The sequence below is a fragment of the Sebastes umbrosus genome, unplaced genomic scaffold (genome assembly GCF_015220745.1).
Source record: "Sebastes umbrosus isolate fSebUmb1 unplaced genomic scaffold, fSebUmb1.pri scaffold_196_arrow_ctg1, whole genome shotgun sequence".
Lineage (NCBI taxonomy): Eukaryota > Metazoa > Chordata > Actinopteri > Perciformes > Sebastidae > Sebastes > Sebastes umbrosus.
The window spans coordinates 1-22,946 of NW_023618503.1; the positions used below are offsets into that span (position 1 = coordinate 1).

At 45.5% G+C, this 22,946-nt stretch overlaps 1 protein-coding gene across 1 annotated transcript; it reads right to left on the reverse strand.

The window, feature by feature from the left end:
* Positions 1-7,634: 7,634 nt before the first annotated feature.
* Positions 7,635-19,472, reverse strand: LOC119484393 (exocyst complex component 3-like). Its single transcript, XM_037763193.1, has 13 exons — positions 18,840-19,472; positions 16,612-17,162; positions 15,144-15,361; positions 13,962-14,706; positions 13,750-13,864; positions 13,560-13,670; positions 13,372-13,472; positions 12,675-12,785; positions 12,436-12,571; positions 10,713-10,835; positions 10,452-10,607; positions 9,469-9,590; positions 7,635-8,501 (listed from the first exon to the last, which is right to left on the reverse strand). The coding sequence occupies exons 2-13, from the start codon at positions 17,136-17,138 to the stop codon at positions 8,180-8,182; spliced, it is 2,787 nt and encodes a 928-aa protein (XP_037619121.1). The 5' UTR covers positions 17,139-17,162; positions 18,840-19,472; the 3' UTR covers positions 7,635-8,179.
* Positions 19,473-22,946: the final 3,474 nt, after the last annotated feature.

Sequence of the window (22,946 nt, forward strand, 5' to 3'; positions counted from 1 at the left end):
TTATCTTCTGTAGCGTGTCGTTGTACATGACAACCGACGCCGCGTCTGGGACGCCTCACAACGTCCCGACAGGAAGTCTAGCACGTTTGATTATTTTTTTTTGCATTCCACGACATGTTCCACCGCAACTGCTGCTGGACCTCGCAGTAGGATATTCAATCTAGGTTGTGTCGCATGAAGCATCCCGTTGCGCACCCGCTTCCGCTTCTCCCTGTGAATTATATTTCTATTGTTTTCCCCCGGAGCTTCTTGGGCCCCTTTACATGGTTGGGTTGGGTTAGGGTACTACTATCTACTACTAAGTATCTACTTGTTCATTTAGTAAATGATGGTCCCGTTTAGAGTCAGATAGACCATAAAGCAGGGGGTGCTTTAGGGCGGGGCTAATAACGGGTCCCTACCACGGCATCTGGTCTGGGTGATGTCTGCGTTTTCGTCTTCGAACTTTAACCCTTTCACAGTGTGTTTTCTATATAAAGTATATATATATATATATATATATATACTAACATTTTGGTCTTCTAAAAATGTCTTATTCCGTGTTCGGACTTCTGGTAACAAAAAGCCAAGATGGCGACGGCCAAAATGCCGAGTTCAAGGCTTCAGTACGGCAGTCCACAAACCAACGGGTGACATCACGGTGACTATGTCCACTTCTTATATACAGTCTATGCTCTCAACTCAACTCTCTATTTGGCATTGCAGTAATACCACAACTCTGACTGGTACAGTGTTAGCACGCTAACATTTGACAAAGCTGAGGATGATGGGAATTCGCCATTATAGTTTTGCAGGAATTTATGTACAAATCAAGTGAGGGACACCAAAGTTCATCCTGAGGGGGACATGAATGTTTGTACAACATTTCATGGCAATCCATTCAGCAATTGTTGAGATATTTCACTCAAAAAACAACAAATGTCAACCTCAAGGAGGCGTTGAAATAAGAGTGGAGTCAATATATAGAGGCTTTAGGTTGGAGGTTCACCACAGTCAGTAGACGTCATCGCCTGGGGACCACGAATGTCACAAAATGATGGTGACCCGACCGACTGACAGACAGAGCAGCTCTGCCCTCGCTAGCTTGGCTATAAACTGATGGATTTCTAAGGTTTTAAATCACTTGGTTTGCTTCTTTTCTAACGATCACCACTTGGAGATCTTCTCATTATCGCCGTATCGTTGGATGATTGGCGTTGCTACTGAGGGTCGTGCTGTAATGAAGCCAGGTCCGTGAGGCCGGGGGATGTGCTCACATAAATACAGACATGCACGACCGAGCCTCCTCCTGTTTTTTTCTCACTATTATATAGACGTCAAAATAGTTTAAACACAGGAAAACAAATAAGTCCACAGGTTGGGATGTTTACAGTGTCGGTGGCATCGGGCCAGCGGAGACCTGAGCAAAATATTTATATCCACGCACCCACCCACAAATCAAGCATTCCAACATTTAAAGAAATAAAGGCTTGTTTTGATGATAGATTTTATAAATGATTTAAGATAGTGTCAGAGTTTATTTTAGATCGTAGTCCGTGCTTTGAACAAAGGTGAACTTCCTCCGCTACGTCTGCGGGCGAGGCCTGAGAACGATGATTCAATGTGACTGCTGATAACGAAACAAACAGGTTGGCGTGTCTGCTCGGTCCGATCTGGACCCGAGTAGGCACCGGCAGGCAGGGCCGCGCACCTCCTCATCGCTAAATAAAGATCCACTTGATGGATACGCTCAGATAACATAAATCAGGATATCCCATCAGGAGTGACGAAGTGCACCATTGTTTTGGTTCAAGTGGGCAGCCATCCTGACAGACAGTGTATACTCGACATGGGAGAGGACGGGAGGTTCTCTCTGTTGAATCCTGCTCCGACAGGTCATTTATATGTGGTTACATAACCATATAAACAACCCGTTCCTTTCTCTGACGGGGTCGCACCTCAACCAGAACCAACTAGATTAAGATAATCAGACGTGTTAGACATCTGACGAAGGTGACGCTCAGTTTGATAATGGGATTCTTGTGATTCTTTAAAGAAGAACATTACTGGTAGGACTATTACCGCAAATTGCCAGCCATTTTCCAAAGCATACCAACTTCCAAAGCTTTTTTAGTTTTCCATTTATTTCAGCATGCAGTCAACTGTGCTGGCAAGCTGCAGATATTTCAGCTTGGATGAGACACATAACACACAAACACACAAAGTTCATCATTAGTCAATAAAGTTGGGGACAGAAACCATTTTGAAAACTCTCTCTGGGTGGTGCATTCAAGGATGCTCTGGCATCCAAGTGTTGAGAGTTTTCTGCTGAAATACCTTTCAATCTAGAGATATGCAGTGAAATTCAGCAGACAATCAATAAACAAGAACGCATATTGTAAAAAGGACGATGTTAATTCAGTTGTTGCAGGGATTTAAAGGATGCTGTTTGACAGTCACATCTCGTGACAAGTGAGTAAAATAAGTAAAGGAAGTTATTCAGTGAGTCACCTGTCTTATTATACGTTTTTGCAAGTTGATTTGGGCTTTTTAAAAGTTTAGAAATGAATCTAAAATCTTATATTGTGTATAGTGTGAAAGTCTTGGGCAGTAGTCATGTCAATTTTATTTATATTATAACTCTTTACAATCTGTACAGCATCCTGTATTACCCTCTCAGTGGATGAAGAAAAACTTAATAAATAACTTTAAATAATAACCCTTTTAACAGGGAAAGTGATAAAAGATATACTTGAGACATGCACAGCCACTGGAACTGTCCTTTAAAGCAGCATGAATCCAGATGTTTTGATTTCTTTTTATTGGCACTAATGCTCCCTATCTACTGGAGGTGGACAGCGCTGTCTGGCTGATATCTGTAAAATGGTCAATATGAGCCCAGTATTTCATTGAGCATATGAGTCCCATATCTGAGTTATGGGCATACTGTAGATGTATTGGAGGAAAGAACCAGTGGAGCGACCCGGTCTAGACTAAACAAGCCCCAGAGCTCAGAACTGACCCCTCTCAGCCACAACAGTCTCTTGATTGAGTACTTTTATACGTACACGGAGCACTTCATGAGAAGCAAACAAACAGAAAAGAGTGGAACCATGAAAAGTGCATGACAGTGTGAACAAAGACAGGGCACGGCCAGCTTCCGAAAACAAACAGCGAATAGAGCCAGATGGATTTTCCATTGCAGAGCTGTGTTAATGAGAGGAAGCAGGGGAGTGCTTCCCAGGGATTGCATTGTGATACCGAGGACCGTTCCACCTTCGACGGCTCGATGGAGGGAAACCTCCGAGAGCTTGGCCCTCGTTCCTACCTGCCCTCCTCGGTCGGAGATGGTAATCCCCGCCTGGGATACCTGGAAAACAGCGATTCAACATCCGCCTTCAATCCACTATATGAAAGGATGTCTGATAATACTCTCAGATATACATATGACTCAGAAGACACACTGCCAAACTTAACATTCAGCTGATGCCAACTTCACTTAATGTTCTTCCTGTTCTGTTGCACAAATTCTTGGAACTTATTACAAATAAAAACAAGTGCACGGTGCAGCGCGGGGTCACAGATATCGCAGATCTATTGTTGGTAACAGGTAAACAGCTTCAAGAAATATTTAAGGATGTTTGAAGCCTTTTTTTTTCAGACATCGGCTGTATGAGTGTTTCCCTTGTGGTGCATTCGCTGGTTATATTTAGTCATAAATCAAAGACGTGTCAATACAAGGAAGTTGCTGCAGGACTGAACGCTTTGCAAGATGGACAGAAACATTTAACGAGTGAATGCAACTCTGTGGCAGCTGCCAATTTTCTGGTGCTGGCTGTCATTTACCTTTTCCCTGGTGTTTTTTTGGTTGAACTGCTGAGTGATTAGAGGTTATTCAGTTCACCTGGGGGGGGGACTGGCTCTTAAATGATAGTTGAGAGCAGCTTGGTGCATTCCCCTCTTGGCCAATCAGGGTGTAACGACGCCCTTTCTGTAGGGCTTAAAAGAGGAGAGAAACTGCCCCCCCCGAGGGTTATTCTGATCTCTCCTTCACTCAATGCAACATGTGTTCAGCCAAACCAGAACCTCTGCTCTGTTTCATGCCCGTCTGAGACTCTGTGCTCTTTGTGTTCTGTTTATTGAGAGTGTTCACTATCCTAGTTGGGGAAACAACATAAATACCATTCAACCAGGTTAGCTGTACGGACACTACCAGGACGGTTAGGGGCTATTCGTGCAAGAATCTGGCTTGCCTCACGATAGCCTAGCGATAGCCTCACGATAGCCTCACGATAGCCTAGCGATAGCCTCACGATAGCCTCACGATAGCCTAGCGATAGCCTGGCGATAGCCTCGCGATAGCCTCACGATAGCCTAGCGATAGCCTAACGATAGCCTAGCGATAGCCTAGCGATAGCCTCGCGATAGCCTCGCGATAGCCTCGCGATAGCCTCACGATAGCCTGATGATAGCCTCACGATAGCCTGACGATAGCCTAGCGATAGCCTCATGATAGCCTAACGACAGCCTCACGATAGCCTAGCGATAGCCTGACGATAGCCTGATGATAGCCTCACGATAGCCTAGCGATAGCCTCATGATAGCCTAGCGATAGCCTCACGATAGCCTAACGATAGCCTCACGATAGCCTAGCGATAGCCTCACGATAGCCTAGCGATAGCCTAGCAATAGCCTCACGATAGCCTCACGATAGCCTGATGATAGCCTCACGATAGCCTAGCGATAGCCTCACGATAGCCTGACGATAGCCTAGCGATAGCCTGATGATAGCCTAACGATAGCCTCACGATAGCCTAGCGATAACCTGACGATAGCCTGATGATAGCCTCACGATAGCCTAGCAATAGCCTCATGATAGCCTAGCAATAGCCTCATGATAGCCTCACGATAGCCTAACGATAGCCTCACGATAGCCTAGCGATAGCCTCACGATAGCCTAGCAATAGCCTCACGATAGCCTAACGATAGCCTCACGATAGCCTAGCGATAGCCTAGCGATAGCCTCACGATAGCCTAGCGATAGCCTAGCGATAGCCTAACGATAGCCTCACGATAGCCTGATGATAGCCTCACGATAGCCTCACGATAGCCTAGCGATAGCCTCACGATAGCCTAGCGATAGCCTAGCGGTAGCCTCACGATAGCCTAGCGATAGCCTAGCGGTAGCCTCACGATAGCTTAGCGATAGCCTAGCGATAGCCTCACGATAGCCTAGCGATAGCCTAGCGATAGCCTAGCGATAGCCTGACGATAGCCTCACGATAGCCTAGCGATAGCCTCACGATAGCCTAGCGATAGCCTCACGATAGCCTAGCGGTAGCCTAGCGGTAGCCTAGCGATAGCCTAGCGATAGCCTCGCGATAGCCTCGCGATAGCCTGACGATAGCCTCACGATAGCCTGATGATAGCCTCGCGATAGCCTAGCGATAGCCTCACGATAGCCTAGCGGTAGCCTAGCGGTAGCCTAGCGATAGCCTAGCGATAGCCTCACGCCTGCAGGCTGTATTTAGTTATTCTAGTCATTTGTTGATTTTCACTGAAACCCTTTATACCCATTTCTTTTAGTGTATTTTATTTGGTAAACTTTAAAGGAGGGTAAGAGGAAAAATAAAACCAATATTTCAGTTTCCTTAATTGTTTGTTATCGTAGAGGCATTTGTTCTTTATTATTATTAATGAGGCATTTTATTTTATATTATTATGTGGATGGGAACTGTTTTTTCAGTCTTCTGCCTGAACAACTAAAGTCTGGGGAAATCAGTTCCGCCACAACGCGGCAGTGAGCAGCCCACAAGTAATGAACGCATCCCTGAGCATGAATGGCTTTACCGTATATATATATATATATATCTGGAACAGGCCGTCCACTTCTACACATTTTCTGATCTTATGACATCCTGTCAACAGAGACAATCATTTCTAATCATATCACAGCAGACCTGATATGTGCCAGTGCATCAGTACTTATTAAAATGTTTTTATTTGTATTTCTGGTTTATTTTGTAGGGACAGATACAACATACACAGACAAACTGAAAACAGCTATCTGATGTATCATAGTGTTTGTAGAACCATCCGTCCCTCGAAGCACAGGATTATAATATCATAAAGCCAAACATCCTTAAAGTACATTAAGTCTAGTATCTTGTCATTCATTGTGCAGGTTTTCAACTTCCTATTGTTCATTATTATGCATCTCTAATGTGTGATCATAATCCACTAGTTCCAAGCCAATATGTAACCTGTAAATGCTGCGAGACACCTGAACAGACAACTCGGTGTCACTGCAGCTCCTGAAACAGTCCAGATTTTAATCTGTTTGATTCGTGTTCATAGACAGAAATTTCCCTTTTTTTTGTGACGCTCAGCACGACTTTCAACAACGGGTTTGTCGTGCATTTTCCTACAAATGTCCAGCAACACGTGAAGCACGTGTCAATTTCCTCTCCAGTCTTTTCAAAATAAAACTACTTAGTTAGGTTCACGAATAGGTTGACTTAACTTAAAATAACTCCAAAAGGGCTGCAACTGAAGTACGGAAGTTACGTGACAAGTAAATCAACTCTGACTTCTGGTTTCTCACGGGACACGAACGCCGGTCTCCTGTGCGAAAGTCCTGTTTTTTGACCCAACCATCCACCCCGATCTTTTCCCTATGCCATATGAAATATTCCCTATTAAATATGACAATAGAATAGAAATGTAGTTTTACTTTAGAACGTCTCTTTGTAGGTAGACGTTTTACTGGCGTCTGGTTGTCTCTTTCAGTCCAAAATGGCGGAGGTGTAGCTCTGCTGCTGGACGCTGATGTTGACATGAAACAAACTATTGGCTTTCACTTCTTAGTGATATACGTTCTTTGTTTACCAGCTGTTGGTTCACAATCGAGTATGTAGACTTACTGGATCACCAAGATCAGCTGGGACCATCATGTCCGCTGGATGACCTGTGACTGACCTCACTGCCGTGTGGTGACAGAGAGAGGCGCCCAAACACCTGACCAGACTTTATACGGATTTTCAGATGAATATGTGTCAGTGTGTCCGACCAGCAGCTGTAAAACCCAGCAACCTGACAACAGCAGCTATTTCTACATCTAGACCCAGTAAGTTTCAGAGGTCAGCGTGCAGAATGACCCCCGCTGAGGCTGCCTGACTTTGTTTTGAGAAGCCAACGAGCAGCTCGGACATGAAAAAGCTTCACGGCCGCTGCACCTTCACTCCCAGCAGCAGAGGGGAAGTTCCCTCCTAGTGCACAACGTAAACTTGGCTCCAATAAAAGCATCCGTTGGCACCTCGGTGGACAACAGGAAATCTTTGTTTATTGAAAAACATCCCGTTGTTGGCCTCGGGGTGCGTGACCCCTCTCGCTGAGCGTCATGTAGCAGCCTTGGTGGAGCCCCATATTTCAAGATCTCAGTTTACTGAACAAAGATGCCATATCCTTAACATAAACAACGAAGGCTCGAAATATGTGTGTACATGTAGTTCTGCGTCAGACCCGCGGACCCTCGTCTGTTGTTTAACATCACTGTAGACTTAGTGTCTGACATCCCCATGTCCACCTCCAGTTAGAAGGAGGCAGAATTAAATGTACAATAATAGTATAAAAGCTGATATACAGAACACAATGAATCTGTTTCGGCGACCCAGTCAATGGGTTTTTATTACGTTTCCAGCAACAGATCCATTTCATTCACAGTGAGAGTTCAACACATTTCCATTTCCATACACTATATCCTCACATACATGTGGTCTATATACCAGAGAATGGGTATATATGGTTGGGTAAATACATGCTAAACAGATCATATTGCACTGCATTTGCTAGCAGTTGTTTCTGTGATGATGTGGGGGAATAAAAGGCTAAAAAAACACGTTACATTTTGAGGATATTTGATACCACTTGTTTACTTCTGTAGCTGTGTAGATCAACATAAGTATACGATAAATCGTGGTGATTATTACGATGTACAGTCTGTTTCACATTTCCATTAAAATGCACATCTGGAGATGGAGAAATGTCGGTAAGTCAGTGAGCGTGTACAGTACGAGCAGTACCTGAGGTCAAGTTTCTGGTAACAATATTTGGTACAATCAGTTTGTGGTCAAGGTGCGTGTACATCTCATCACGATCTTCACAGCGTGTCTGTGACTGCTCTCCTAACAAACACTAATAGCTAGTCGTCTCTGTGAAGTTTATGTACGTCTTCCATATTCTGGCTCTCGGCAGGTTGAGGTGTCGCATGTCTGCCACCTGTCCTGTGGTTCTGCCCGGGACGGTGCTCTGAGAACCAGTTAGAGATGGTCATGGCGAGGCGGAGGAGACCCAGGCTGATGCAGTGCACCTCCGAGGTGATGGGGATGTCGGAAAACAGTGCGCGATCCCTGCACATGAGGGCGTTGCGGCATTCAAAGTCTTTGACGATGTTGAGGATCTCCTGGCGCTCGGCCTGTCGCATCATCCCTCTTATATTCAGCAGGGTGGAGACGTGCTTCTTCCTGTATGGAGGAAGGATATGGGGAGGAAGGGGGGTAGACGGGTGTTAATGGAAATCGGGTCTGTTTGGTGTCGCCAAAGGCTGACATGACTTTGAGTAACAGTCGCATCTCTCTGAGTCACAGCATCTGTTTCTGGGAAGGAACGGGACATTTGGTGACACTTTCTAAAAAGACACATCTGTCATGATCTCGGGTTTCAGATCTGTTCTTCTTAATGGAGTATAACGGATCTACAGATCTACTTAAGTACATGTTTGATTCAGGAGGATCTGTGTTTGAAGGATTGACTTGTGTGTAGGCTCAGTCACGTGTGCATGAATGGACTCTGCTGCAGTTAAATGAAGCACCCAGAAGGCCGGCAGCCTTTCATCTCTTAAAATACCGGCGGGGGATGCCCTGCAGTAAACAGAAGGGGTGAGTCAAGCAGCGAGTTAGCATGTCTCCAGGTCTGAACTACTCTGTTTTGCTCTCCTCTTCCACACCTCTCCCTCTTTGATTCCGAGCGTGGCACCAGTCTGTCTCCTGCAGGGTGGCAGGAACAGGAAGTACTCGGCAGCAGCTTCCTGTCTGCTCCGCGGAGAGTTCTGCGTCACACGCGGTCGTAGGTTGCCGACCGTCACCTGAGTCTTAATCTGTGCACAAACACTCCCCCACCCTCCCCCCCCTCGAGACCTCTCAGCCTCATCCATTCTCAAAACAGACCCGCTCTCCTCTCCAAAAATAGCAAAGTTAATGTAGATATGTTTCCGCACTTCTTTTCCTTGTTTTGATCCATTGTGACCAAAAAAAAAAAAACATACATAGTGGTACATTGGCTGAGGGCCAAGAACAGCACTGAATGTGTAGCAATAAGCATAAAAGAATATCGGACCTTCGGGGGTACAGCAGAGAGAATATCTGTTTTTATAGACGCTTCCTGGTTACGATAGAAATGTTCCAACACGGTTCGTTTGTTAAAACCTCTCACCGTATATCTGGAAACTCTTTCACCAGGACAGCAACCTCCATCTGGATGGAGGGAGTGTCCTCCAGGAGAATGATGTCAGCGAGGTGGCAGATGATGCTGTCTAACCAAGATGAACTTGATTCCTGAAGCAGAGAGGAGACAAAGAGCGTAGCAGCAAACTTAAAATTCATCATTAAGATGGACTTTCTTTGGAAATGAGTTCAACTAAGTGTAAAGTTCACTGCATTTGTCATCGCTGTTCTTCTTCTGATTAAACATGTGTTTTTAAGATGTGGCCGTGGACTATCAGCCCTTCAGAGGAAACACAGATGAATACCTTTAAAAACATTCAGGTGATTTACTGAGTGAATAACAAAACTCCACCTCTGTTTTTCTGGGTCGTGTTTTTCCTTCCAACACTCAGGAAAAAGAAAGCAGAATTCTTTGGCTTGGCATTCACTAAAAATAACGACTTCTTTTTTAGACCGCCATTAACCCCCCCCCCCCCCTTCCCAAGTTCCCAGTTTCCACAGACACTTCATACCGCTCCTCGGCGAAAAAAGGCCATCAAGGCCATCCCAGAGCCACATCAAAGCCAGCCAGCTGACAGGAACAGGAAGTTCCTTCTGAACACAGCAGCTTCCTGTTGTCAGCCGAGGTGACGGACACTTGTTTGAACTCGCGCACAGAAAGGGGGCAAATGCCACGCCGTCGGGCCCAGTTGTTTTACACCCTCTTCCCTTCTCTGGCAAGTGCTAACGTAAGCCCGGTCCATCCATCTCCATCTCACTGACGGCAGCCATTTTTCAGAGCTCAGTCCTGTATCAACACTGTCTGAGTTATTCCTGACCTGGGAAGTTCCAGGGTCAGACTCTGCGTTCCCTGCGCCGGCTCCGCTCCGTGTTTTTAAGAATCAGCATGTTGGAATTATTTATAATGCTTGGGGTTCTCAGGGTGTCACGCTAAAGACTATATATGTTCATTACAGGTTAAATCAGACTTACCAGATCCTTAAAGAGTCCTTTCAGCTGTTTGGCCTCATCTTGCAGGCGGAACGCCATCCTCTTCCTCGTCTTGGAGGACGTGCAGATGAGCCGTCCCCGCATGATGGCTCGGACATACTCCACCAGGACCCGCCGGTGCACCTCTCCCACCAGGGTCTGTCAGTCATTCAGAGACATGAACCACTGACTGGTTACATATAACCTTCCTTTAACATGTTAAACACCGTTAAACACGGATTGATCAGATCATCAAAGTGTTACCTGATACGGCGGAGAGTCCATCCTCCTGAACTTCTTGAAGTGTTGTTTAATGCTGGCTTCAATGGCCTCAAAGGCCTCCGTGTTGTTCAACCATTTCCTCTTTATCAGTTTGTCAAAGAAAGGCTGGAACAACAACACACCAAGTTCTGATTAATACAAGATATTTACTCAAGTCCTGTACTTAAGAGCAGTGTTGAGGTACTTTCAGTTACTTCCGCTCCACTACATTTCAGATATTGTACTTTTTACTGCATCACATTTATCGGATGGCTGTTGCAGATTTTGCATATAAAACATATGATCATCATATAAAATATGAATCATTAATTGAATTAAACCAACTTTAATGCATCAGTAACAGTGATTGAACTAAAGTTATGTTGCCTGATAATACTTCTCTTTACTTGTACTTAAAGCTGGGGTAGGTAACATCGGAAAAAACAGCAAAAATACGCACATTTTAAAAGTGATCCAACCTATAACCTCAGCCCAGTGTTGCCAACTCTTTCCAATGAAAGTAGCTAGCAGCAGAAACTCCAGACACAATTATCATAATGAATGTAAACGACAAACATGGCTACTGTTAGTACTCACAGCTGTTATGCTAGCAAGCTAACTGAAACGAGAATTTCAACACATATAAAGAAAATGTTAAGTATGATTTTGAATGGAAGTCTTTTTCTTTTCTTTTTTTACAAAGCCTTTTTTCAGTGACTCAATTCTTACAGCTTAAATATAGTTTTACATTGTGGGTTTACTACCATTTACTTACTGAGTAAAAGTATCTGAATACTTCTTTCACCACTAAACAACACACATACTCCATGGATGTGAAATAGAGACATACACAGATTACTTTGTGTTTCAAGGGAGTACATTCAAGGTTTCTTTTTATACCTAGAGGTATACAGTATGTCTGGTTAAAGAGAAGCAAGCTTTAAAGACTCCAATGAGACTTGCTCCTGCCTTGCTCCTGACTTGCTGCTGACTTGCTGCTGCCTTGCTGCTGACTTGCTCCTGCCTTGCTGCTGCCTTTCTCCTGCCTTGCTGCTGCCTTGCTCCTGCCTTGCTGCTGACTTGCTCCTGCCTTGCTGCTGCCTTGCTCCTGCCTTGCTGCTGCCTTGCTCCTGACTTGCTGCTGCCTTGCTCCTGCCTTGCTGCTGCCTTGCTCCTGCCTTGCTCCTGCCTTGCTGCTGCCTTTCTCCTGCCTTGCTGCTGCCTTGCTCCTGCCTTGCTCCTGACTTGCTGCTGACTTGCTCCTGCCTTGCTGCTGCCTTGCTGCTGCCTTGCTCCTGCCTTGCTGCTGCCTTGCTCCTGACTTGCTCCTGCCTTGCTGCTGCCTTGCTCCTGACTTGCTCCTGCCTTGCTGCTGCCTTTCTCCTGCCTTGCTCCTGCCTTGCTCCTGACTTGCTGCTGCCTTGCTCCTGCCTTGCTGCTGCCTTGCTCCTGCCTTGCTCCTGCCTTGCTGCTGCCTTTCTCCTGCCTTGCTGCTGCCTTGCTCCTGACTTGCTCCTGCCTTGCTGCTGCCTTTCTCCTGCCTTGCTCCTGCCTTGCTCCTGACTTGCTCCTGCCTTGCTGCTGACTTGCTCCTGCCTTGCTGCTGCCTTGCTCCTGCCTTGCTGCTGCCTTGCTGCTGCCTTGCTCCTGACTTGCTGCTGCCTTGCTGCTGACTTGCTGCTGCCTTTCTCCTGACTTGCTCCTGACTTGCTGCTGCCTTGCTCACCCTGATGTGTTCAAACAGTCGGTCCGTCAGCACCCTCACTGACTGGTTGATGATCCTGTCCAGGGAGGAGTTGGCTCTCTGTGCAGACTCCTCACTGCCCTGTGGGTCACACTGCCTGCAGCGCTCCACTAAGGACCTACAGGATACACAGGACAGACGTTATCATGGACTTTCAGCAAATCTACTGCAGAAAATGAAGATTTTCAGTTTGAATAATAATGTATGAATGGCTTGTCTACCTGAGAGGAGGGCAGCAGTTCACCAGAGCTATGGTTCTGGAAACATATCCGTCCCCTCGGTCTCCAAATTCTGCCTGAGTATCATGAAACATCTCCGCCTTCCTCTGGAAACTGGACACACAGAGGTTTTATTATGAAAACCTGCTGAATGTTAATACAATCTGGAAATGAACAATCCTGTCCTGTCCTATAAAAACACTGGGGCTTGCCCCCAAAAAACCGGGGTCCTCTTAACAGAGTCCGCCATGTTTCTACCGTAGCCCAGAACGGACAAACCAAACTCCGGCTCTAGAGAGAGACTTTCATGTTTTTAAGCTACCTGAAGGCCACCGTAGTTCTCCGTAGTTCTTGTGAAACTTTGGTAACGTGAGCCGCAGAGTGCTAAACCGTGGTACCGCCCGTTATTATGGTATGGATGGCCTCTGAGTGAGGTGAACGGCGTTACCAAGGTGGCTCACGTTACCGCAGTCTTGGAAAAGGAGTGATAAGGAGGGGTACTCAGTTGGTTGCAATCTGCAACCACACCACAAGATGTCACCAAATCCTACACACTGTCCCTTTAAATAAAAAAATACAATACGTGTATTTTGTTTTTACGACCTGCAAACAACTTATTTTATAAATAGTAATTTTTTGTGTTTACAAGTTTGGTTAAAGCCCCCCAGTTTTCCCGACTTTATGCCTCTCTGACACTCACTTGTAGAGAAAGTCGGCCAGTCCAACGAGACTACATCGAGCCACTCTCGCCCCTAGAAACTGGTTCACAGATGTAGACCTGTCCAAGTCCACCTTCAGCCTCTGGATGTGTGAAAGACGTGAACGATAAGTATCTTATGTGAAAAAGACATTTATTCATTTCACAGTGAACATGATGTGAGGATGTACCTGGATGACTGAGCGTGCCAGGTGGGACTGGTACTCCTCTATGTGCAGAGTCTGGGCCCATCGCCTCTCCTCTTCATCCAGAACCTGAATCAGCTCTATCGTCACCTTCTCCTGAAAATCACAACATGAAATTAAAAAGTGTCTTCTAACCAGATTCTCTAAAGAAACAGCTGTGCAGGATATTTCTTACCCTGACGATGCTGATGCAGTCTTGTTCCAGCCTCTCCACCGTGTCTTGGGGCAGGATGGGCTCCAGAGGAGCATAGTTGATGGGTTTGGTGGTGCCAATGGTTCCGAGGACATCCCTAGCAGAAAATTTTAGATCAGTAAAAAACCGTTCCAGTTTCCAGGTTTGAAATGCATTCTTGCCTTGGAGGTTCACTGTCTAATAAGGTACTCTACCTGTTGTAGATGTTGTAGAACCAGTCCAGTAACGAGTAGACGTCGGTGATCTGCAGCGGGCCGCTAGTGATGGTCCGAAGACGTTTGGCCACGGCTCGATGGTAACTGTCCACATACACCTGGAAGGCAGCAAACTCCTCTGGGTAAATGGATACAGCATTCCTCCTCGCTGCATCCAGGTCATCCACCATCCGACTCCTCAGTCGCTCCAGGTACGAAGCCAGCTGGCCTGCCTGGGTGTCTACCTGATGTGGCAGGCTCCAGTCCGCGGCCTCCATCACAGCCTGCCTCCACTTAATCTTCAGCCTCCGGGGACGCTGGCTGGGCTGGATCTGGGGGCCCTCTTGCTCCGGCTTGGTGTCCTCTCTCAGGGCCCAGACGGCGTCAGCGTGCTCCTCCTGTTGGATCACCAGCACCACCAGCCCGAGGTTGGGACCGGCGCTGGGCTGGCGGAGGGACTCCCGCACCACATCCCACATCTCCTTCTGCAGGGCCTCGTACAGGAGCTCCACGTCCTTAGCCTTCCGCCGACTCGAGTCCAGCGTTGCGTTGGAGCTGAGGGAATCATCTAAGGATGAGGATGATAAGGGGAACATGCCCAGAGGGGTGCTGGGACGAAGGGTCGGAGAGGAAGTAGTCGTGGTCGGAAGAAGAGACAGCAGCTCACACTCTCGCTCCAGCTCCTGAATGTGAGTGTCGGCCAGGAGGAGGTCCCTGTGGTTAACCAGCTGTAGGATCTCCAGGACTGTGGAGAGGCAAGAAGAGAAACAGGAAGCTGTGTTTATTTGTCACAAAACGGAGGGTTAACCAACAAACTGGGAGAGGGTAGATCTGTTTTTATGGATATGGAGTAGTCGTCTCATCCTTCACACTCTTCTATTCCTAGCGAGGATCCCTGTGGAGTCTGTCAACAGTAGCTTGGTTGAACTTCTATCTAGAGGAACCTGGGGTAGGAGGAAGTGCGGTCATTTCCTGATTTCACAGTCTGGTGGTGATTGAACCCAGTGACTCAGGGATCTGGGGACTTCTCAGTCTCATCAGAGAGTTGTCTAGGATTGGGAGGAAGTACTGCTGAAGCTCGACCGGGAAAAGTTCTGTAATGTAAGGGGAACTCAGACTCTTCTGGGTCACCTGGTATGTTTTTAGATCAGGACCTGGACTTTTGCACCTGATGATTGTTACCTGAGAGGGGCTCTCTGGTTTTGACCACCGGCTCCTCCTCCTCTGTTTCCTCCTCGGCCTCTTGGGAGGCCTTGTCTGACATGGACTCCCTCTTCAGCTTGCCCAGACTGACCATCCTGAGGAAGGAGGGCCGCCTGGAAGCCTCCGCCTCGTTGTCTGTGCTCAGGTTTCCGCAGGGCAGGCTTTCTCTGCGCTCCTCCTTACGGCGACCTGTAAGGCTGCACAGCAACAACACAGAGCACGAACGACCATTTTAAATAAGACATCAGACTGCGTGATTTGCATACGCAGGAATGTATGAATAGGAATTACATTTGTATTGTACTCTACAGAATGGCCCAGTAGCTGCTATGTCTGGAATGCCACATATTCACACAAAACTGTGAGCGTCGGTTAAAAATAGTCCCATTGAGTAAGCACAGTGAGTACTCGACATGTCACCGAAAAACAAAAGAGGTTCCGTAGATCAACAAGTTTCTACAGCATATTACATAACTCAGGAAATAAGTACAATATATGCTATTCTATCACCGACCCAGCAGCAACGGGAACGAGGGATTTTCCATCTTTCAGCGTCTCCTCTTTCAGTGTGTGGATAATTCATCACACGATTAGAGCTCAAAAAGTAAAACAGTTTCTCTGTCATAGTTACATTATTGTATTTTACAGTTATTTCTGTTGATGTTATTGGGTGTTGTTTTTAGATTTTCAGAATAATGTGGTTTATACACTATATATATTGTATAGTAGAAATATATTAATCAAAGATATCATACTTTAGAAGATTCTCCACAAGAGTTTCATCCACAGCTGCTGAAGTACTTTTTACTCTTTATATCACAAATCCGAATTCTTCACATTTCAACAGTTACAATCTTCTAAGTAGGGCCGTCAAAGTTAACGCAATAATAACGCATTAATGCAACTTGTAATTTTTAGGATGTAGTGGGCTCTAAAGCTAGAGTGAAGATACAGTTATCATATGAGACTAGAAAACATCAGTACCAAGGAGGTTAAATAACGCTCCAAACTTACACTAAATGTTGGAGAGGATAAACTGTCATGTCCATGTTCAAAGGGGTCCCTTGACCTCTGACCTCTGACCTCTAGATCAGTGAATGTAAATGGGTTCTCTGGGTACCCACGAGTCTCCCCTTTACAGACATGCCCACTTTATGATCATCACATGCAGTTTGGGGCAAGTCATAGTCAAGTCAGCACACTGACACACTGACAGCTGTTGTTGCCTGTTGGGCTGCAGTTTGACATGTTATGATTGGAGCATATTGTTTTATGCTAAATGCAGTACCTGTGAGGGTTTCTGGATCAATATCTGTTATTGATCTGTGTTGTTCATTGATTTACAGTAATAAATATATACATACATTTACATAAAGCAGCATATTTGCCATATATATTTGAATAGACTGACAGCCCTACTTCTAAGGTCTGAACTGTTCTTCCTCACCGGAGCAGGGTCATAATCCCTTCGGAGCCCCTGCGTAGTCCTTTCCTTCTCTCCCTCTCTGGTGGGAGACTGTTTGAGTTTCCAGGGCTGTAGTGGGGAGAGTTGTTCCCCCATACGTTGCGTCCCGATATGCGCAGCCCCTTCCCCAGTTTTCCGAGGGTCTTGAGGGGCGACACTCCACAGATCCGCTCCAGGGTCCCCCTGAGGGGCCTCCCTTTAGGGTTCCCCGCCCCGTGCCTCGCGTTCACCTCGTTTTCCTCCTCTTCTCCATCACGGGAGGATCTGAGCTGGAGGTTACCCCTGACCTCCCCCATGATGAGGCCCATGTCACCTCCTTTCCTCTCGTCCTCATACAGGTCCACGTCCTCAAAGGGGTTCAAGTTCTTGTTCAGGTCCTTCAGGTCGTTCAGCTCCTTCAGATCGTTGAGATCATTCAAGTCCAGCCGGGGCAGGATCAGTTCTCCGTTCCCTCTGGGGAACTCGTGGCAGCTCTTGGACCGTCCCGGGAGCTTCTTCAGGATGGGCATGGTTGCTCTGGAGATTTTACCAAACTGCAAATCAACAACAGATTTAGTCATAAGGTTCAGTTATAAAACGGTCTATCTATCTACCACTATCTGGTACTTAATGGTAATTTAAAAACTCAACCCACAGGAGTCCTGTACGGTAATATTGAGAATTAATAACCAGTTAAATCCACTGTACAAAAGACAGGACTCCGTGCATAAAGGAAAGTGAACTTTAAACTTGAAATGTGGAACCTATTTGTGTTGCTCCATCAGCCGTCAGACAGTTTATATAACTGGAAGCAAAAACATCCGTTCACATGCTGGTTATGTAATTCACTTCACTGAGCAATTAGGAAATATGGATTAAAAATATTGCTGCGTTTACACACGCTGAACTATAACCTTATATAAATATTATATTAATCAGAACAAAATGTATATAATAATAATGAATGATTTTTTTCTTTCTCCTGCTAATTTGGGGAAAACACATTTTATTTATTATTATTTAAATCATATAATTTTTCTAACTGACTTTAAAAGTGGAATTTTTATGTTTTGTTGTTTAGTCAGAAAGGACAGCTAAAGCATGTGATACACCAAAAACACAATCTATTTTCTAAATGAGATGTTAATTTTTATGGAGACAAAGTATATCTGAAGTTAAAGAGTTGAGTCACACAGGTTAAAGGACAGAGTCAGTCTGTCCTACAGCAACACTCACTTTCCATACGTACATTAAAACAGTTTCTTTCTGCTGTAACCTAAAAATAAATCCAGAGACATCCAGCCGAAGTTAACATGATTCTGAATTAGACAAAACAAGTCGTGTTTTTACTATGAAATTCCCTCTCTAGAAGGAAACATCGTCCAGGGAAACACAAAGTCAGACTTTTATACTAAAACCACATGAGCAGGAGGAATGATCACAGCTACCAACAACTGTTTCAGTGTGAGTACTGTTTTAAGATAGACGTATAAAGTATGAACCTATCGTTTAACATCGGTGTTTGATCTTAGTCACCACCCAACGCGGAATTAAAGCATTTTAAACACTTACACCTTCACGTCATCCAAGAGATGACAGACATCAGAGAGCAGACATCATTAAGGGCTCTTCGTCATCAGTTCAAATAGTTCAGATATATATAATAATATAAAGTAATCTCGTGAAGTAAAGTCAAACCAGGATGGAAACCATCTCCCTCAGATGTGAGTTTGCTCACTAGAACGTGTCAGTGTTTCTCACTGAACAACGGTAACAACATGTTTTCCTCAATCTATCAACTGTTTTCAACCTATTAGAAGAACACAACAAATGTCTAGGCACCAGTCTGTGTCTGTATGTCTGTATGTATGTCTGTATGTATGTCTGTATGTATGTCTGTATGTATGTATGTCTGTATGTATGTCTGTATGTCTGTATGTATGTCTGTATGTATGTATGTCTGTATGTATGTATGTATGTCTGTATGTATGTCTGTATGTATGTCTGTATGTCTGTATGTATGTCTGTATGTATGTCTGTATGTCTGTATGTATGTCTGTATGTATGTATGTCTGTATGTATGTATGTCTGTATGTATGTATGGGTAAAATGTCCAAACACAATAACTTCCCCAGAGAAACATACTAATGTGAACATTAATCAGAAGCAGCATAAATGAAGACAGCAGTTCCCTCCTCGGACCCAGATGAAGCTCAGAGAAGGAGACTTACCTGTTGAGATTGCCGTGCAGTGTTTTCAGTACGATGTCATCCTGGAGTGTGCTGGCTGTGCGGGCTGCCAGGCGGTGGAGTGTGTGTGCATGTGTGTGTGTGTGTGTGACTGATGAGTGTGAGAGCGTGTCCGAAAGTACTCGGTGACTCCAGAGAGCGATGTGGCTGCCTGTGGTTTCCTGTGGTTTCCTGACGGGCTCTATTGTGGTGGAAGGTGATATGTTTTCCTGAGGAAAGGCCCGTCCCGTCCTCTCTCCCCCTCCTATAGGCCACCGCCCCTCCGCCCCCTCTTCACCCTGGAGAACCCTCCTAATTACACTAATTACATTAACCGTACAGTAGAGGATGGGACAGAGCATTAACCGTACAGTAGAGGACGGGACAGAGCATTAACCGTACAGTAGAGGACGGGACAGAGCATTAACCGTACAGTAGAGGACGGGACAGAGCATTAACCGTACAGTAGAGGACGGGACAGAGCATTAACTGTACAGTAGAGGACGGGACAGAGCATTAACCGTACAGTAGAGGACGGGACAGAGCATTAACTGTACAGTAGAGGACGGGACAGAGCATTAACTGTACAGTAGAGGACGGGACAGAGCATTAACCGTACAATAGAGGACGGGACAGAGCATTAACTGTACAGTAGAGGACGGGACAGAGCATTAACTGTACAGTAGAGGACGGGACAGATCATTAACCGTACAGTAGAGGACGGGACAGATCATTAACTGTACAGTAGAGGATGGGACAGAGCATTAACCGTACAGTAGAGGATGGGACAGATCATTAACTGTACAATAGAGGACGGGACAGAGCATTAACTGTACAGTAGAGGATGGGACAGATCATTAACTGTACAATAGAGGACGGGACAGAGCATTAACTGTACAGTAGAGGATGGGACAGATCATTAACTGTACAGTAGAGGACAGGACAGATCATTAACTGTACAGTAGAGGATGGGACAGATCATTAACCGTACAGTAGAGGATGGGACAGAGCATTAACTGTACAGTAGAGGACAGGACAGATCATTAACTGTACAGTAGAGGATGGGACAGATCATTAACCGTACAGTAGAGGATGGGACAGAGCATTAACTGTACAGTAGAGGACGGGACAGAGCATTGTACAGTAGAGGATGGGACAGAGCATTAACTGTACAGTAGAGGACGGGACAGAGCATTAACCGTACAGTAGAGGATGGGACAGATCATTAACCGTACAGTAGAGGACGGGACAGAGCATTAACCGTACAGTAGAGGATGGGACAGATCATTAACCGTACAGTAGAGGACGGGACAGAGCATTAACCGTACAATAGAGGACGGGACAGAGCATTAACTGTACAGTAGAGGACAGGACAGAGCATTAACCGTACAATAGAGGACGGGACAGAGCATTAACCGTACAGTAGAGGACGGGACAGAGCATTAACCGTACAGTAGAGGACGAGACAGAGCATTAACTGTACAGTAGAGGACAGGACGGAGCATTAACTGTACAGTAGAGGACAGGACAGAGCATTAACTGTACAGTAGAGGATGGGACAGAGCATTAACTGTACAGTAGAGGACAGGACGGAGCATTAACTGTACAGTAGAGGACAGGACAGAGCATTAACTGTACAGTAGAGGATGGGACAGAGCTCTCCCCCTGCAGGGTTTTATAGTTTTATCAGCTCTACTCACCCTGTCTGTCTGTGTGCATGTATGTGTGCATGTGTGACTGTTAGAGGTAGAGAATGAACTATGAGGATGACTCTGTGTCCGTGGCCTTGAGTTCAGATTCCATTCAGACACCATCAGCAGTGTCATCTTCCTCAGCGGAAGACTTTAAGTGGACTGATCAGAGCTAGGAGACAATCAGCTCTGGAGCTGCTGCTTTACTGCAGAGCCTCAAGGTCACTGCAGCCGTGGGGGGGGGGGCTCTAATGTCACACAAAGAACAGAACAGGAACAGCTGAAGGATATATGAGTGTGTGTGTGTGTGTGTGTGTGTGTGTGTGTGTGTGTGTGTGTGTGTGTGTGTGCGTGCATGCATGTGCGTGTGCGTGTGTGTGTGTGCACGCCCAAATAGCTTAGAGTTGTGCAATTAAAAAAGAAATAACCAAGCAAAGCAGCTTGAGAACGAGGTGAGAACCTCTGTGGTTAAACAGGACGTCCCTCCCTGTGGCTCCTCTCTGCCACCTGGTGGACAGTCTGGTGTAGGACAGGAGGTATATAGTGTCCCTCTCACCTGACCAATCAGACATGACCCCGATGAAGCATGGCTCACATACCCCTCCGCTCACTGCTTGACCCCCACTAAAGCCACACAATTGTTTAAATTTTGGGCCCCATGAACCCCCAAACTGTTCAGATAATCCACATATTCTATATTATTCTATATTATTCTATATTATTATTCTATATTATCCTAGTGCCTCCTGACATGGAAAACACATTAAACACGTTCAAATACAGGAAACACCCTCAGTGAAAGAAATCACTTTATTAGGACTAGTGTCTCTGCAGAATCAAAGTTTAGTGAATGCAACTGACAAAACTGAAAATGTAACAACATGTGAAAAACAGAAGGGAAGAATGAATATTAAAAAGTTACAGTGTATAAGTAATGCAACAGGACTATTAACAATGTTACATCATTCTGGTATATTGGATAATAAATAACATTCATGACCATCATAAATTATTAAATTAGTCATATATGTGCATGTTATCTAAAACATGTTCATGTGTTCAGTGGAAGGTGGAACAAAACATAACTTCAGTGTTAAACTCTACTGTGATGCTTTCAATGTTAAATACACCTTCAGATGATCAGTGTGGGATGTTGGATGATCTCAGTGTGGGATGTTGGATGATCTCAGTGTGGGATGTTGGATGATCTCAGTGTGGGATGTTGGATGATGATCAGTGTGGGATGTTGGATGATCTCAGTGTGGGATGTTGGATGATCTCAGTGTGGGATGTTGGATGATCTCAGTGTGGGATGTTGGATGATGATCAGTGTGGGATGTTGGATGATGATCAGTGTGGGATGTTGGATGATCTCAGTGTGGGATGTTGGATGATCTCAGTGTGGGATGTTGGATGATCTCAGTGTGGGATGTTGGATGATCTCAGTGTGGGATGTTGGATGATCTCAGTGTGGGATGTTGGATGATGATCAGTGTGGGATGTTGGATGATGATCAGTGTGGGATGTTGGATGATGATCAGTGTGGGATGTTGGATGATGATCAGTGTGGGATGTTGGATGATGATCAGTGTGGGATGTTGGATGATCTCAGTGTGGGATGTTGGATGATGATCAGTGTGGGATGTTGGATGATCTCAGTGTGGGATGTTGGATGATCTCAGTGTGGGATGTTGGATGATCTCAGTGTGGGATGTTGGATGATGATCAGTGTGGGATGTTGGATGATGATCAGTGTGGGATGTTGGATGATGATCAGTGTGGGATGTTGGATGATGATCAGTGTGGGATGTTGGATGATCTCAGTGTGGGATGTTGGATGATGATCAGTGTGGGATGTTGGATGATGATCTCAGTGTGGGATGTTGGATGATCTCAGTGTGGGATGTTGGATGATGATCTCAGTGTGGGATGTTGGATGATGATCAGTGTGGGATGTTGGATGATCTCAGTGTGGGATGTTGGATGATGATCTCAGTGTGGGATGTTGGATGATGATCTCAGTGTGGGATGTTGGATGATCTCAGTGTGGGATGTTGGATGATGATCAGTGTGGGATGTTGGATGATGATCAGTGTGGGATGTTGGATGATGATCAGTGTGGGATGTTGGATGATCTCAGTGTGGGATGTTGGATGATCTCAGTGTGGGATGTTGGATGATGATCAGTGTGGGATGTTGGATGATCTCAGTGTGGGATGTTGGATGATGATCTCAGTGTGGGATGTTGGATGATGATCTCAGTGTGGGATGTTGGATGATCTCAGTGTGGGATGTTGGATGATGATCAGTGTGGGATGTTGGATGATCTCAGTGTGGGATGTTGGATGATGATCTCAGTGTGGGATGTTGGATGATGATCTCAGTGTGGGATGTTGGATGATGATCAGTGTGGGATGTT

Bases quoted from the DNA above. Each gene is read 5' to 3' on its own strand.
- LOC119484393 (XM_037763193.1), bottom strand. From the start codon at position 17,138: ATGCCCATCCTGAAGAAGCTCCCGGGACGGTCCAAGAGCTGCCACGAG. The intron at 15,362-16,611 runs GTGAGGAAGAAC...GTTGCTGTGCAG, and splicing joins GGGATTATGACCCTGCTCCG to CCTTACAGGTCGCCGTAAGG. The intron at 8,502-9,468 runs GTGAGAGGTTTT...TCCTCCATACAG, and splicing joins AAAGAGTTTCCAGATATACG to GAAGAAGCACGTCTCCACCC.